Source organism: Microcaecilia unicolor, chromosome 8 (assembly GCF_901765095.1).
Source record: "Microcaecilia unicolor chromosome 8, aMicUni1.1, whole genome shotgun sequence".
NCBI lineage: Eukaryota > Metazoa > Chordata > Amphibia > Gymnophiona > Siphonopidae > Microcaecilia > Microcaecilia unicolor.
This window is the reverse complement of record NC_044038.1, coordinates 67,834,296-67,847,482: the sequence shown is the minus strand read 5'-3', so window position 1 is coordinate 67,847,482 and position 13,187 is coordinate 67,834,296. Positions and strand designations below refer to the sequence as shown.

The 13,187-nt window shown below is 47.6% G+C and overlaps 1 protein-coding gene across 2 annotated transcripts in view; it reads left to right on the top strand.

Moving 5' to 3' along the window:
• LOC115475474 (carcinoembryonic antigen-related cell adhesion molecule 1-like) overlaps positions 1 to 13,187 on the top strand; it is a 199,562-nt gene that overhangs the window by 167,341 nt on the left and 19,034 nt on the right. Inside the window, exons 3-4 of one of the 2 annotated variants that reach the window (XM_030211217.1) lie at positions 3,426 to 3,566; positions 3,662 to 3,753. The exons of the other annotated variant lie outside the window; for it this stretch is intronic. Of the exons in view, the coding sequence (XP_030067077.1) occupies positions 3,426 to 3,566; positions 3,662 to 3,753 (233 nt within the window). The remainder of the gene's footprint in view (positions 1 to 3,425; positions 3,567 to 3,661; positions 3,754 to 13,187) is intronic. 2 annotated transcript variants of the gene reach the window in all.

Sequence of the window (13,187 nt, the reverse complement as noted above, 5' to 3'; positions counted from 1 at the left end):
CAAGCCTTATATTCTCACAAGTGGGTGATGCCGACTGCTTCGCCTGGTCTTATGACAAGCATAAGTACAGCTTTGTGGAACACGAGACATGCTCCAAGGACAAGCAGGCCTACTTATTCTCACAAGTGGAGAATCCCTAGCATCCAAGCTCACCGAAAACAACAAACATTGGTCAATTGGGTGTCGCAATGGTGAAGACAAAACAGATATCAACCTGACACCATATACATACTGAGTAAGTGAACAGCCTGGAACAGAATAAAATGGGCCTAGGGGGGTGGAGTTAGATTCTGGACCCCAAACAGATTCTACAACATTGTCTGAACCAACTGTCACACTGGGTATCCTGCTCAAGGCAGTAATGAGATGTGAATGTGTGGACTGAAGACCATATTGCAGCCTTGCAAATTTCTTCAATGGAGGCTGACTGCAAATGAGTTACTGAAGCAGCCATGGCTCTGACATTATGAGCCGAGACATGACCCTCTAGGAATGGTGCATTTCCCAATGGCAACCTCCATTCTGTTGCAGTCAAAAGAAATAAAAGGTTGGGTGGACTGTCTGTGGGACCTGGTCCACTCAATGTAATAAGCCAATGCTCTCTGGCAATCCAAGGTGTGTGCAAGGCATGCTTGCCAGGATGGTCATGAGATCGGGGAAAGAATGTTGGCAAGACAATCGATTGTTTCAGATGGAACTTCGACACCACCTTTGGCAGGAACTTAGGGTGCGTGCGGAGGACTACTCTGTTGTAATGGAACTTAGTATAAGGTGCATCTACGTCTAAGGCCTGAAACTCACTGACTCTACAAGCTAAAATAATGGCCACCAAGAAAATAACCTTTCAGTGGCTCAAAAGGATCTTTCATCAGCTGGATGAGAATGATGTCGAGGCCCTATGATACTGGTGGAGGTTTAACAGGGGCTTTGATAAAAGCAAACCTCTCATGAATTGAGCAACTAGAAGCTGTCCAGAGATGGGTTTACCTTCTACACGATGATGAAAAGCACTAATTGCACTGAGGTGAACCCTTACTGAGTTGGTCTTAAGAGGTGTAAAAGGTATTCAAACAGGGTCTGTGTAGGGCACGCAAGGGGATCTAGGGCCTTGCCCTCACACCAGATGGCAAACCTCCTTCATTTGAAAGAATAACATCACTTAGTGGAATCTTTTCTGGAAGACAGCAAGACCCGAAAGACCCATGGAAGCAAATACTATGCTCTCAACATCCAAGCTGTGAGAACCAGAGATTTAAGGTTGGGATGTAGAAGAGATCCCTCATTCTGAGTTATGGGGGTCAAAAAACACTCCAATCTCCATGGTTCATCAGAGGATAACTCCAGAAGCAAAGGAAACCAGACCTGCTGAGGCCACTAAGGTGTGATCAAAATTATGGTCCCGAAGTCTTGCTTGAGTTTCAGCAGTCTTCCCTACAAGAGGTAAGGGAGGATACGCATATAGCAGACCTGTCCCTCAATGGAGAAGGAAGACATCTGAGACTAGTCTGCCATGGGCCTGAAGCCTGGAACAGAAGTGAGGGACTTTGTGATTGATGTGAGTGGCAAAGAGATCCACCGAGGGGGTGCCCCATGCTCAGAAGATCTTGTGGACAACAGTCATGCTGAGAGACCACTCATGCAGTTGCATAATCCTGCTCAATCTGTCGGCCAACTGCTGTTTTTGCCCGCCAGATAAGTGACTCGCAGGTACATGACATGTTGGCGAGCCCAGTGCCACATCCAGACGGCCTCCTGACACAGAGGTCATGATCTGGTACCCCCCTGCTTGTTGGTGAAATACATGGCAACCTGATTGTCTGTTTGGATGAGCACAATTTGGTGAGTCAGCCAATATCTGAAAGCCTTTAGAGCATTCCAGATCACCCGGAGCTCCAGGAGATTGATCTGAAGATTCGTTTCCCAGGCAGACCAAACACCTTGAATGTGGAGTCCATCTACATGAGTTCCCCAACCCAGGAGGGGTGCATCCATCATCAGCACCTTTTGTGGCTGAGGAATTTGGAATGGAAGTCCCAGAGTCAAGTTGGATCGAATGGTCCACCAGTGAAGTGAGCGAACAAGCTCTGGGGACACTTGGATGGCATCTTCCAGACTTCCCATGGTTTAATACCACTGAGAAGCCAGGGTCCATTGGGCTGATCTCATGTGAAGATGTATCATGGGTGTTATGTGGCCCAACAACCTCAACATCTGCTGAGCTGTGACCTGCTCAGAGGCTCAAACCTGGGAAGCCAGTGTGACTAAAGTGTCCAGTCTCAGTCTTGGAAGGTAAGCTCAAGCCCTCTATGTGTTGAGCAGGGCTCCTATGAATTCCAGTTGTTGGGCAGGGTGAAGGTGGGACTTGAGGTAGTTTAAAATGAACCCTAGTGGCTTAAGCACCCAAACAGTCCTCCGTATGGACTTCTGGGCACCTTCCTCTGAGGTGCTCTTCACTAGCCAATCATCATGATAAAGGAACATATGGACTCCCAGTCTGCGTAACAATGCTGCAACTACCGCTAGACATTTGGTGAAGACCCTGGGAGCTGACGCGAGGCCAAAGGGCAGCACACAGTACTGGAAGTGGTGTGTTCCCAGCCAAAATCGAAGATACTTTTGGTGGGCTGGACGTATCAAAATGTGGGTATATGCATCCTTCAAGTCCAGAGAGCATAGCCAATCATTTTCCTGAACCATGGGGAGAAGGGTGCCCAGAGAAATCATCCTGAACTTTTCTTTGACCGGGAATTTGTTCATGGCCCTTAGGTCTAGATGGGGCACATCCCCCCTGTGTTCTTCTATACAAGGAAGTACCTGGAGTAGAATCCCCGCTCTTCTTCCTCTGGTGGAATGTGCTTGACTGTATGGGCTTTCAGAAGGACCCTCCTTGGAATCTTGCCCCCCCCCCCCCCTCAGTGGCCCTGGCTATTGGAGTAGGTATTTGACTTGTAAGTGGAAGGGCCTTTGGGATATTTGAGAGGGCAGGGCTAATGGTAAACATGCTGTGGCCTAGGAATTAACATGGAAGGGGGCCCCAAAGCCCCCAAGCAAGACACATCTCCTTTAGCTTTAAGTAGTCTAAGGGACCTCCTGTGGCATGGGGGACCAACGTAGTTGCCCTGTTTTTATCCCCAAAACACTGGACCTAAAGGAGAGGGATTATTATGATCTCCAGTAAAGTATCATGCTGAAGAACAGTTCTGGGGTTGTTGGGAGATGAGCACGAATGATATTTAGGAAATGTTTTGGAAAGGATTCATGCATATTTGTAGGGGAAGGGAATGAATATTCTGTAAAAGCAGAAGCTGTTGGGCTGTGTTTGGGTGGAGTAGGGGGAGCAAAATAGTTATTTTTATGGTGCAAACTTTGAATCTGTTGCCACTGTTTATTCAGCTCTGGTAACCTTTAGGTCTCTATTTTCCCAGCATCCCCTGCAGGAGGGCCTGATACATCCTTGCAAACTGCAGTAGGAGCTGCTATTGGATCTGTCCTTGGTGCTGCTGTGCTTATCACCTCAGCTGTTCTCCTTTACAAGAGAGGCAGCAACTGCTGGACAGGAAAATATGGTAAGTGCCTCCCCATCCTCCATGCGTTGATAAACACTTTTATCACAGTGCAAGAATCATACATAAAACTTTGTTTCTCCATTTCAAAACTTCAGGTGTCACAGAGGAGTATGAAGTCCCCAAAGTGAGCAGCACACCTCCAGCCCTCAATCAAAACATTACACAACAAAATCTAGGAGGAACTTATGTGAGTTATCACCACTATTTCCATAACTTTATTTTATTTATTTATTTATAACAAAATGTATAAACCACGGTATCCAAAAATTCTAAGCAGTATACAGGAAACACATTCACAATTCAAAAAATACTAACAAAACAACCTAAAATAAATACAGTAAAATAATATATTTTCTAAATATTAAAATTTTTAACCAAAGGCCTGAGTAAAAAAGTAAGCTTTAAGTAATTTCCTAAACTGAAGATAGCTCTCAATTTTTCGTAATTCTGCTGGGAGATTGTTCCAAAGTCGTGAACCCTCCATATAGAAAAGGTTTGATCTAATATCTTCTAGTGTAATCTGTTTATAAGAGGAAACATTTAACAACATTTTGTCTGTGGATTTTAAAGGACGAGGTAGACAATAAACCCACAAAACTGACACCTCTATGTGGATAGACAGGTGTACGTAAACCTCTTTGCATGGGGAGATCTGTGTAAAGGTGTTTAAACCTCTTGCTGAAGGATTTTGCACAGCAAAATTAAGTGTCAGGAGAGACTCTGAATTAAACAAGGAAATTACAACACGAAGGGCTACGGAAAGATTGCCCTAACCCTCCAAACATAAAATAAGTCACTGCAGGTTCAGGAAAAATTTGAATTATGGATAACAGGCACCGCTTGTATTCTGCTTCTTTTCAAGATAGAGATGAATTGGTTAAAAGTCTGGGAATTACTCTGGATAATCATCTCATTTTTGCTCATCACATTTCAAATTTGATGTAAAAATCTTTTTATACAATAAGGCAAATTTGAGCTGCCCATTCATTCTTTGATTTTCCTCTCTTTGCTTTTTAATTCATTCCCTATTAATATTCTGTATTGATTACTGTCATTTCTTTTACCATGGTTTACCTCAATACCAACTTGGAAGATTACAGCTAATTCACAATACCACTGTGAAACTTATTTACGGAACTAAGAAATGTAGTAGTGTTACTCCTCTGCTTATAAGTGAACATGGGCTCATGATCTTCTTCTGGACATCTTTTAAGATTCTATCTCTGGCTCACCAGATCTTCCATACTTGTTTACCTTCTTTTTTTTCCTACAGATTTCTCATTCCATATACTCCAGATTTCAAGTCTTTTTGGATGGGTCTCCCTCTTTGTTATCTCTCACGATTCCATATTTCCCTGCTCACTTGTCTCATTCTACCAGGCCCTAAACAAGCCCAACTGGAATTCACAAGACATCAGGCATTCTTTTTTGCAGCCCCATTATTATGGATCTCCCTGCCTCTTCCTCTCTGAGCTGAATTGTCTTTTAAGAAATTTAAATCTGCCATAAAGACTTGGCTTTTTTGTCTTGCAGTAACTTCCCCTTAGACTGACTGCGGTTCTTCCTACATGCTCATCCCAGTCCTTCCTCTCTTCCTTCTCCCATCCCACTTCTGCTTTCTCTCTTTGTCTTTGCTTTAGACTTAAAACTCATCTGATATGAATGGAATCTGCACTTTCCTGTCAAGTATATAATTTTTGTATTTTTTTTAGATTGTAAACCTCTTTGAACTGCTAGTTAGCAAAGGCGGTGTAGCAAATGTGAATAGACTATAAACTATTGTGCCCTTCACTCTGCCAGCCAACATTTTTTAGTTACCCCTACTCATCTGCAAATTCACAGTCATTCTTCATGAGATTCCTGTTATAGGGGTCCTTTTACTAAGCCGCGTAGGCGCGTACGCATGCCCAACACGCACCAAATTGGAGTTACCGTCCGGTTACTACGTGGCCCTTGCCACGTCTGAAAAATATTTTTTATTTTCGGATGAGCATAGCGGATGCTCGCCTAGTGGCATCTGACATGCATAGGTCATTACCGCCCAAATTCTTTACCGCTAGGTCTATGGCTGGTAGTAAGGTCTCAGACCCAAAATGGACACGTGGCAATTTTGCCACACGTCCATTTTTGGCAAAAAAAGGCAATTTTTATAGGTGTGCTGAAAAATAATTTTGCGCATGCCCAAAACACGCGTCTACACTACCGTGGGCCCTTTTTCAGCACGCCTTTGTAAAAGGACTCCTTACAGGCTTAATTTCGAAAGAGAAGGGCGCCCATCTTTTGACACAAATCGGGAGATGGGCGCCCTTCTCCCAGGGACGCCCAAATTGACATAATCGAAAGCTGATTTTGGGCGTTCTCACCTGCTTTCTGTCGCGGGGATAACCAAAGTTCATAGGGCATGTCGGAAGCATAGTGAAGGCGGAACTGGGGCGTGCTTAACATATATGGGCGTCCTCGACCAATAATGGAAAAAAGAAGGGCGTCCCTGACGAACACTTGGCCGACTTTACTTGGTCCTTTTTTTTATGACCAAGCTACAAAAATGTGCCCTAAATGACCAGATGACCACCAGAGGGAATCAGGGATGACCTCTCCCCTACTTCCCCAATGGTCACTAACCCCCTCCCATCCTAAAACAAATTCAAAAAATATTTTTCCAGCCTCTATGCCAGCCTCAAATATCATACCCAGCTCCTTGACAGCAGTATGCAGGTCCCTGGAGCAGTTTTAGTGGGTACTGCAGTGCACTTCAGGCAGGCGGACCCAGGCCCACCCCCCCCCCCCCCCCCCCCCACCTGTTAAACTTGTGGTGGTAAATGTGAGTCCTCCAAAACCCACCACAAACCCACTGTACCCACATCTAGGTGCCCCCTTCATCCCTAAGGGCTATGGTAGTAGTGTATAGTTGTGGGGAGTGGGTTTGGGGGGGGGGTTGGGGGCTCAGCACACAAGGTCAGGGAGCTATGCACCTGGGAGCTTTTTCTGAAGTCCACTGCAGTGCCCCCTAGGGTGCCCGGTTGGTGTCCTGGCATGTGAGGGGGACCAGTGCACTCAAATGCTGGCTTCTCCCACGACCAAATGGCTTGGATTTGGTCGTTTCTGAGATGGGCATCCTCGGTTTCCATTATTGCCGAAAATCGGGGACGACCATCTCTAAGGACGACCATCTCTAAGGTCGACCTAAATGTTGAGATTTGGGCGTCCCTGGCCATATTATCAAAATGAAAGTTGGCCGCCCATCTTGTTTCAATAATACGGGTTTCCCCTCCCCTTCGCGGGGACGTCCTGCGAGGACGTCCTCAGGAAAGCTTGGGCGCCCCGTTCGATTATGCCCCTCCACGTGTTGTAGCTCCAATGTTGCGGAAATCCCTCCCATTAGAGCTCTGCTCTGAGCCTTCCCATAGAAATTTTAGGGGTCCTTTTACTAAGCTGTTACAAAAGGGGGCCTGTGCTGATGTCAGCGTGTTTCTGACATGACCGAGGCCATCTTTTACCACAGCGGGTAAAAGGCAGGGTTTTTTAAAAGAAATGGACTTGTGACAAGTGAAGCACTTGCTACATGCCCATTTCGGGTGGGAGCATGTATTAGCACCCGTTGAGGTGGCAGTAAGGGCTCCTGTGCTACCCCCATGGTAACCGGGCAGTGCGTGGCACTGCCCGATTACCGCCGAGTACACACCAACGCTACAAAAATAAAAATATTTTTGCACTGCCAGAATTGGCCGGAAGTGGGAACTACTACCAGGCTGCTGCGGAAGACCAGCAGTACTTCCCTTTTAGTGAGTAGTAAGTCTCTGTTGGGCTCACCACTGCTTTGTAAAAGGGCCCTTTAAATCCTTCCTTTGCTTAGGCTTTCCACTCAGGGCTGAGTCAACTAAATAAGTGAATTTTAATTTATTACTAAATTTCTAGACTTGTTGCTACCCTTGTATAGCAATCTCATAATCTCTTTGTTTACGTCGCACTTCCTTCCCTCCTACTGTGTCTTAGGTATAATTAATCATTCTTTTCCCCCTACCCTAATATTTTAAAGTATAATTGTAACCTAGGTCTCCTCTTGTGTTTCTCCATTTCATGCTTCAACCATTTTATCTTATTGTAAACCACTTAGGTATTTTATTATTTCTGTTTTATTAAATAAAACTGAAATGTGAAATCAAATGTGAAATGTGAATCACACAGTTGTGTTACAGAAGCCACCTTTGATGAGGGAGCCTGCTGTAGCAAAGATTTTAGAACTGATGAAAGGGATACCCAAAAGAAAAAAAATATAAAGTAGGAAATGAGACTTCAGGAATTCTGGAGGATTCTTTTACAAAGCTATTTCCCTAGAGGGAAGCGTATTGTTGATTTACCCTCTAGTTTTGTGTCTGACATAGCCAACTTGGCGAAACGTGGCCACATCTGGCATTTTATTTTACTTATTGAAGTCCTTGCACTCTCCTTTGTATTTGGTGGTCTGCTAATTTTGGGCCCTCCCTAGTCCTGACCAGAACATGCCTCCAACATGTTCCCTTGCTATTTGGAAGAACAGCAGTATAAAACATCCAAAATTTGTCTTTCGAAAATTGCAATTTGGACATTTTCGGTAGATGAACTTTTTTTTTGGTAATTTGAGATATTCATTTGCTTGGAAAATGAGCACCATGGGCATCTACTCTGCCCAAGCTGTGGCAAAAGGTGTCCGGCGCTAAAGTCGGCATGTGTTTTACATATGCGCCGAGGTCCCCTTTTACTACAGCTGTTAAAAGGGAAGTCTTGCTTTCCTACAGGAAATTGCCATGCGGCAAGTAAAGCACTTGCCATGTTGCCATTTTGGGGGAGCCCTTAACACTACCCACTGAGGTGGCAATAAGGGCTCCCATGTTAACCCAGCGGTAACCGGGCAGCACGTGGCACTGCCCGATTACTGCCAGGTACACTCCGGCGCTACAAAAATAAATACATTTTTATAGCACCAGAAATGACAACGTGCTAGGGGTGGACAGTACTACCGGGCTGCTGTGGTAGCCTGGAATTATTCCTGTATAGCGAGTGATAAGCCTGCGATGGCCTTACCACTGCTTAGTAAAAGGAGCCCTGAGTGACTTGTAAAATTACTCTTTATGGGGAATAAGGGTCAACAACCAAATTATAGAGGATACCACTTTATTGGGCTAACTTTAATATATCTTTGAGAAGCTTTTGAGAGTGTCCTATCTTCATTAGGTCAGGGAAGAAGTAGGCATAACTATCAAAAGCTTGTCAAAGATGCATTAAATTAGTCCAATAAAATTTTTCAAAATATATGGTCATCCCAAAATGCCAAAATGGATGTCCATGTGCTTGAAATGTCCAAATCTCAATTTTGCAAAGGCAGGATTTGTACGTCTGAGACTGCTATACGTTGAAATAATAAAAGAGAGTGATGTGGGTGTGTTTTGGGTGGGACTAGAGAAGGCACAAAAATCAGAAGGTCCAAAGCGAATGCTACATACCTGTAGAAGGTATTCTCCGAGGACAGCAGGCTGATTGTTCTCACTGATGGGTGACGTCCACGGCAGCCCCCTCCAATCGGAAACTTCACTAGCAAAGGCCTTTGCTAGCCCTCGTGCGCCAATGCGCACCGCGCATGCGCGGCCGTCTTCCCGCCCGAACCAGCTCGTGTTCGTCAGTCCCGTATGTAGCAAGACAAAGACAAGGGAAGACACAACTCCAAAGGGGAGGCGGGCGGGTTTGTGAGAACAATCAGCCTACTGTCCTCGGAGAATACCTTCTACAGGTATGTAGCATTCGCTTTCTCCGAGGACAAGCAGACTGCTTGTTCTCACTGATGGGGTATCCCTAGCCCCCAGGCTCACTCAAAACAACAAACATGGTCAATTGGGCCTCGCAACGGCGAGGACATAACTGAGATTGACCTAACAACTTATCCAACTAACTGAGAGTGTAGCCTGGAACAGAATAAAAAATGGGCCTAGGGGGGTGGAGTTGGATTCTAAACCCCGAACAGATTCTGAAGCACTGACTGCCCGAACCGACTGTCGCGTCGGGTATCCTGCTGCAGGCAGTAATGAGATGTGAATGTGTGGACAGATGACCACGTCGCAGCTTTGCAAATCTCTTCAATAGTGGCTGACTTCAAGTGGGCCACTGACGCTGCCATGGCTCTAACATTATGAGCCGTGACATGACCCTCAAGAGCCAGCCCAGCCTGGGCGTAAGTGAAGGAAATGCAATCTGCTAGCCAATTTGAAATGGTGCGTTTCCCCACAGCCACTCCCCTCCTGTTGGGATCAAAAGAAACAAACAATTGGGCGGACTGTCTGTTGGGCTGTGTCCACTCCAGATAGAAGGCCAATGCTCTTTTGCAGTCCAATGTGTGCAGCTGACGTTCAGCAGGGCAGGAATGCGGACGGGGAAAGAATGTTGGCAAGACAATTGACTGGTTCAGATGGAACTCCGACACTACCTTCGGCAAGAACTTAGGGTGAGTGCGGAGGACTACTCTATTATGATGAAATCTGGTGTAAGGGGCCTGGGCTACCAGGGCCTGAAGCTCACTGACTCTACGAGCTGAAATAACTGCCACCAAGAAAATGACCTTCCAGGTCAAGTACTTCAGATGGCAGGAGTTCAGTGGCTGAAAAGGAGACCAGACTCAGACAGGTGCAGAAGGTATTCAAGCAGGGTCTGTGTAGGACAGGAGCGAGGATCTAAGGCCTTGCTGTCACACCAGATGGCAAACCTCCTCCAAAAGAAAGAAGTAACTCCTCTTAGTGGAATCTTTTCTGGAAGCAAGCAAGACACGGGAGACACCCTCCGACAGACCCAAAGAGGCAAAGTCTACGCTCTCAACATCCAGGCCGTGAGAGCCAGAGACTGGAGGTTGGGATGCAGAAGCGCCCCTTCGTTCTGGGTGATGAGGGTCGGAAAACACTCCAATCTCCACGGTTCTTCGGAGGACAACTCCAGAAGAGGGAACCAGATCTGACACGGCCAAAATCATGGTGCCTCGGTCTTGCTTGAGTTTCAACAAAGTCTTCCCCACCAGAGGTATGGGAGGATAAGCATACAGCAGGCCTTCCCCCCAATCCAGGAGGAAGGCATCCGATGCCAGTCGGCCGTGGGCCTGAAGTCTGGAACAGAACTGAGGGACCTTGTGGTTGGCTCGAGATGCAAAGAGATCTACCAAGGGGGTGCCCCACACCTGGAAGATCCGACGCACTACTCCGGAGTTGAGCGACCACTCGTGAGGTTGCATAATACTGCTCAACCTGTCAGCCAGACTGTTGTTTACGCCTGCCAGATATGTGGCTTGGAGCAACATGCCATAACGGCGAGCCCACAGCCACATGCTGACGGCTTCCTGACACAGGGGGCGAGATCCGGTGCCCCCCTGCTTGTTGATGTAATACATGGCAACCTGGTTGTCTGAATTTGGATAATTTGGTGGGACAGCCGATCTCTGAAAGCCTTCAGAGCATTCCAGACCACTCACAACTCCAGGAGATTGATCTGTAGACCTTGTTCCTGGAGGGACCAGCTTCCCTGGGTGTGAAGCCCATCGACATGAGCTCCCCACCCCAGGAGAGACCCATCCGTATTCAGCACTTTTTGTGGCTGAGGAATTTGGAAAGGGCATCCCAGAGTCAAATTGGACCAAATCGTCCACCAGTACAGGGATTTGAGAAAACTCGTGGACAGGTGGATCACGTCCTCTAGATCCTCAGCAGCCTGAAACCACTGGGAAGCTAGGGTCCATTGAACAGATCGCATGTGAAGGCGAGCCATGGGAGTCACATGAACTGTGGAGGCCATGTGGCCAACCAATCTCAACATCTGCCGAGCTGTGATCTGCTGGGACGCTCGTACCCGGGAGACGAGGGACAGCAGGTTGTTGGCCCTTGTCTCCGGAAGATAGGCACGAGCCATCCGAGAATCCAGCAGAGCTCCTATGAATTCGAGTCTCTGTACTGGGAGAAGATGGGACTTTGGGTAATTTATCACAAACCCCAGTAGCTCCAGGAGTCGAATAGTCGTCTGCATGGACTGTAGAGCTCCTGCCTCGGAAGTGTTCTTCACCAGCCAATCGTCGAGATAAGGGAACACGTGCACTCCCAGCCTGCGAAGCGCTGCTGCTACTACAGCCAGGCACTTCGTGAACACCCTGGGCGCAGAGGTGAGCCCAAAGGGTAGTACACAGTACTGGAAGTGACGTGTGCCTAGCTGAAATCGCAGATACTGCCTGTGAGCTGGCAATATCGGGATGTGCGTGTAGGCGTCCTTCAAGTCCAGAGAGCATAGCCAATCGTTTTCCTGAATCACGGGAAGAAGGGTGCCCAGGGAAAGCATCCTGAACTTTTCCTTGACCAGATACTTGATCAGGGCCCTTAGGTCTAGGATGGGACGCATCCCCCCTGTTTTCTTTTCCACAAGGAAGTACCTGGAATAGAATCCCAGCCCTTCTTGCCTGGATGGCACGGGCTCGACCGCATTGGCGCTGAGAAGGGCGGAGAGTTCCTCTGCAAGTACCTGCTTGTGCTGGAAGCTGTAGGACTGAGCTCCCGGTGGGCAATTTGGAGGCTTCGAGGCCAAATTGAGGGTGTATCCTTGCCGGACTATTTGAAGAACCCACCGGTCGGAGGTTATAAGACCTCCCCCCGACCGGCAGATCGCCCGGCACGGACACGTTGATGTCGGCTATGCTCTGCTGGAGCCAGTCAAAAGCTTGTTCCCTGCTTTTGCTGGGGAGCCGTGGGGCCTTGCTGAGGCGCACGCTGCTGACAAGAGCGAGCGCGCTGGGGCTTAGCCTGGGCCGCAGGCTGTCGAGAGGGAGGATTGTACCTACGCTTACCAGAAGAGTAGGGAACAGCCCTCCTTCCCCCATAAAAACGTCTACCTGAGGAGGTAGATGCTGAAGGCTGCCGGCGGGAGAATTTGTCGAAAACGGTATCCCGCTGGTGGAGCTGTTCTACCACCTGTTCGACTTTTTCTCCAAAAATGTTGTCCGCTCGGCAAGGGGAGTCCGCAATCTGCTGCTGAATCCTATTCTCCAGGTCGGAGGCACGCAGCCATGAGAGTCTGCGCATCACCACACCTTGAGCAGCGGCCCTGGACGCAACATCAAAGGTATCATATACCCCTCTGGCCAGGAATTTTCTGCACACCTTCAGCTGCCTGACCGCCTCCTGAAACGGCTTGGCTTGCTCAGGAGGGAGCTTGTCCACCAAGCCCGCCAACTGACGCACATTGTTCCGCATATGGATGCTCGTGTAGAGCTGGTAGGACTGAATCTTTGCCACAAGCATAGAGAAATGATAGGCCTTCCTCCCAAAGGAGTCTAAGGTTCTGGAGTCTTTGCCCGGGGGCGCCGAAGCATGCTCTCTAGAATTAGCCTTCTTTAGGGCCAGATCCACCACACCAGTCATGAGGCAACTGAGTGCGCATCAGCTCTGGGTCCCCATGGATCCGATACTGGGATTCGATCTTCTTGGGAATGTGAGGATTAGTTAATGGCTTGGTCCAGTTCGCCAGCAATGTCTTTTTTAGAACATGATGCACGGGTACTGTGGACGCTTCCTTAGGTGGAGAAGGATAGTCCAAGAGCTCAAACATTTCAGCCTTGGGCTCATCCTC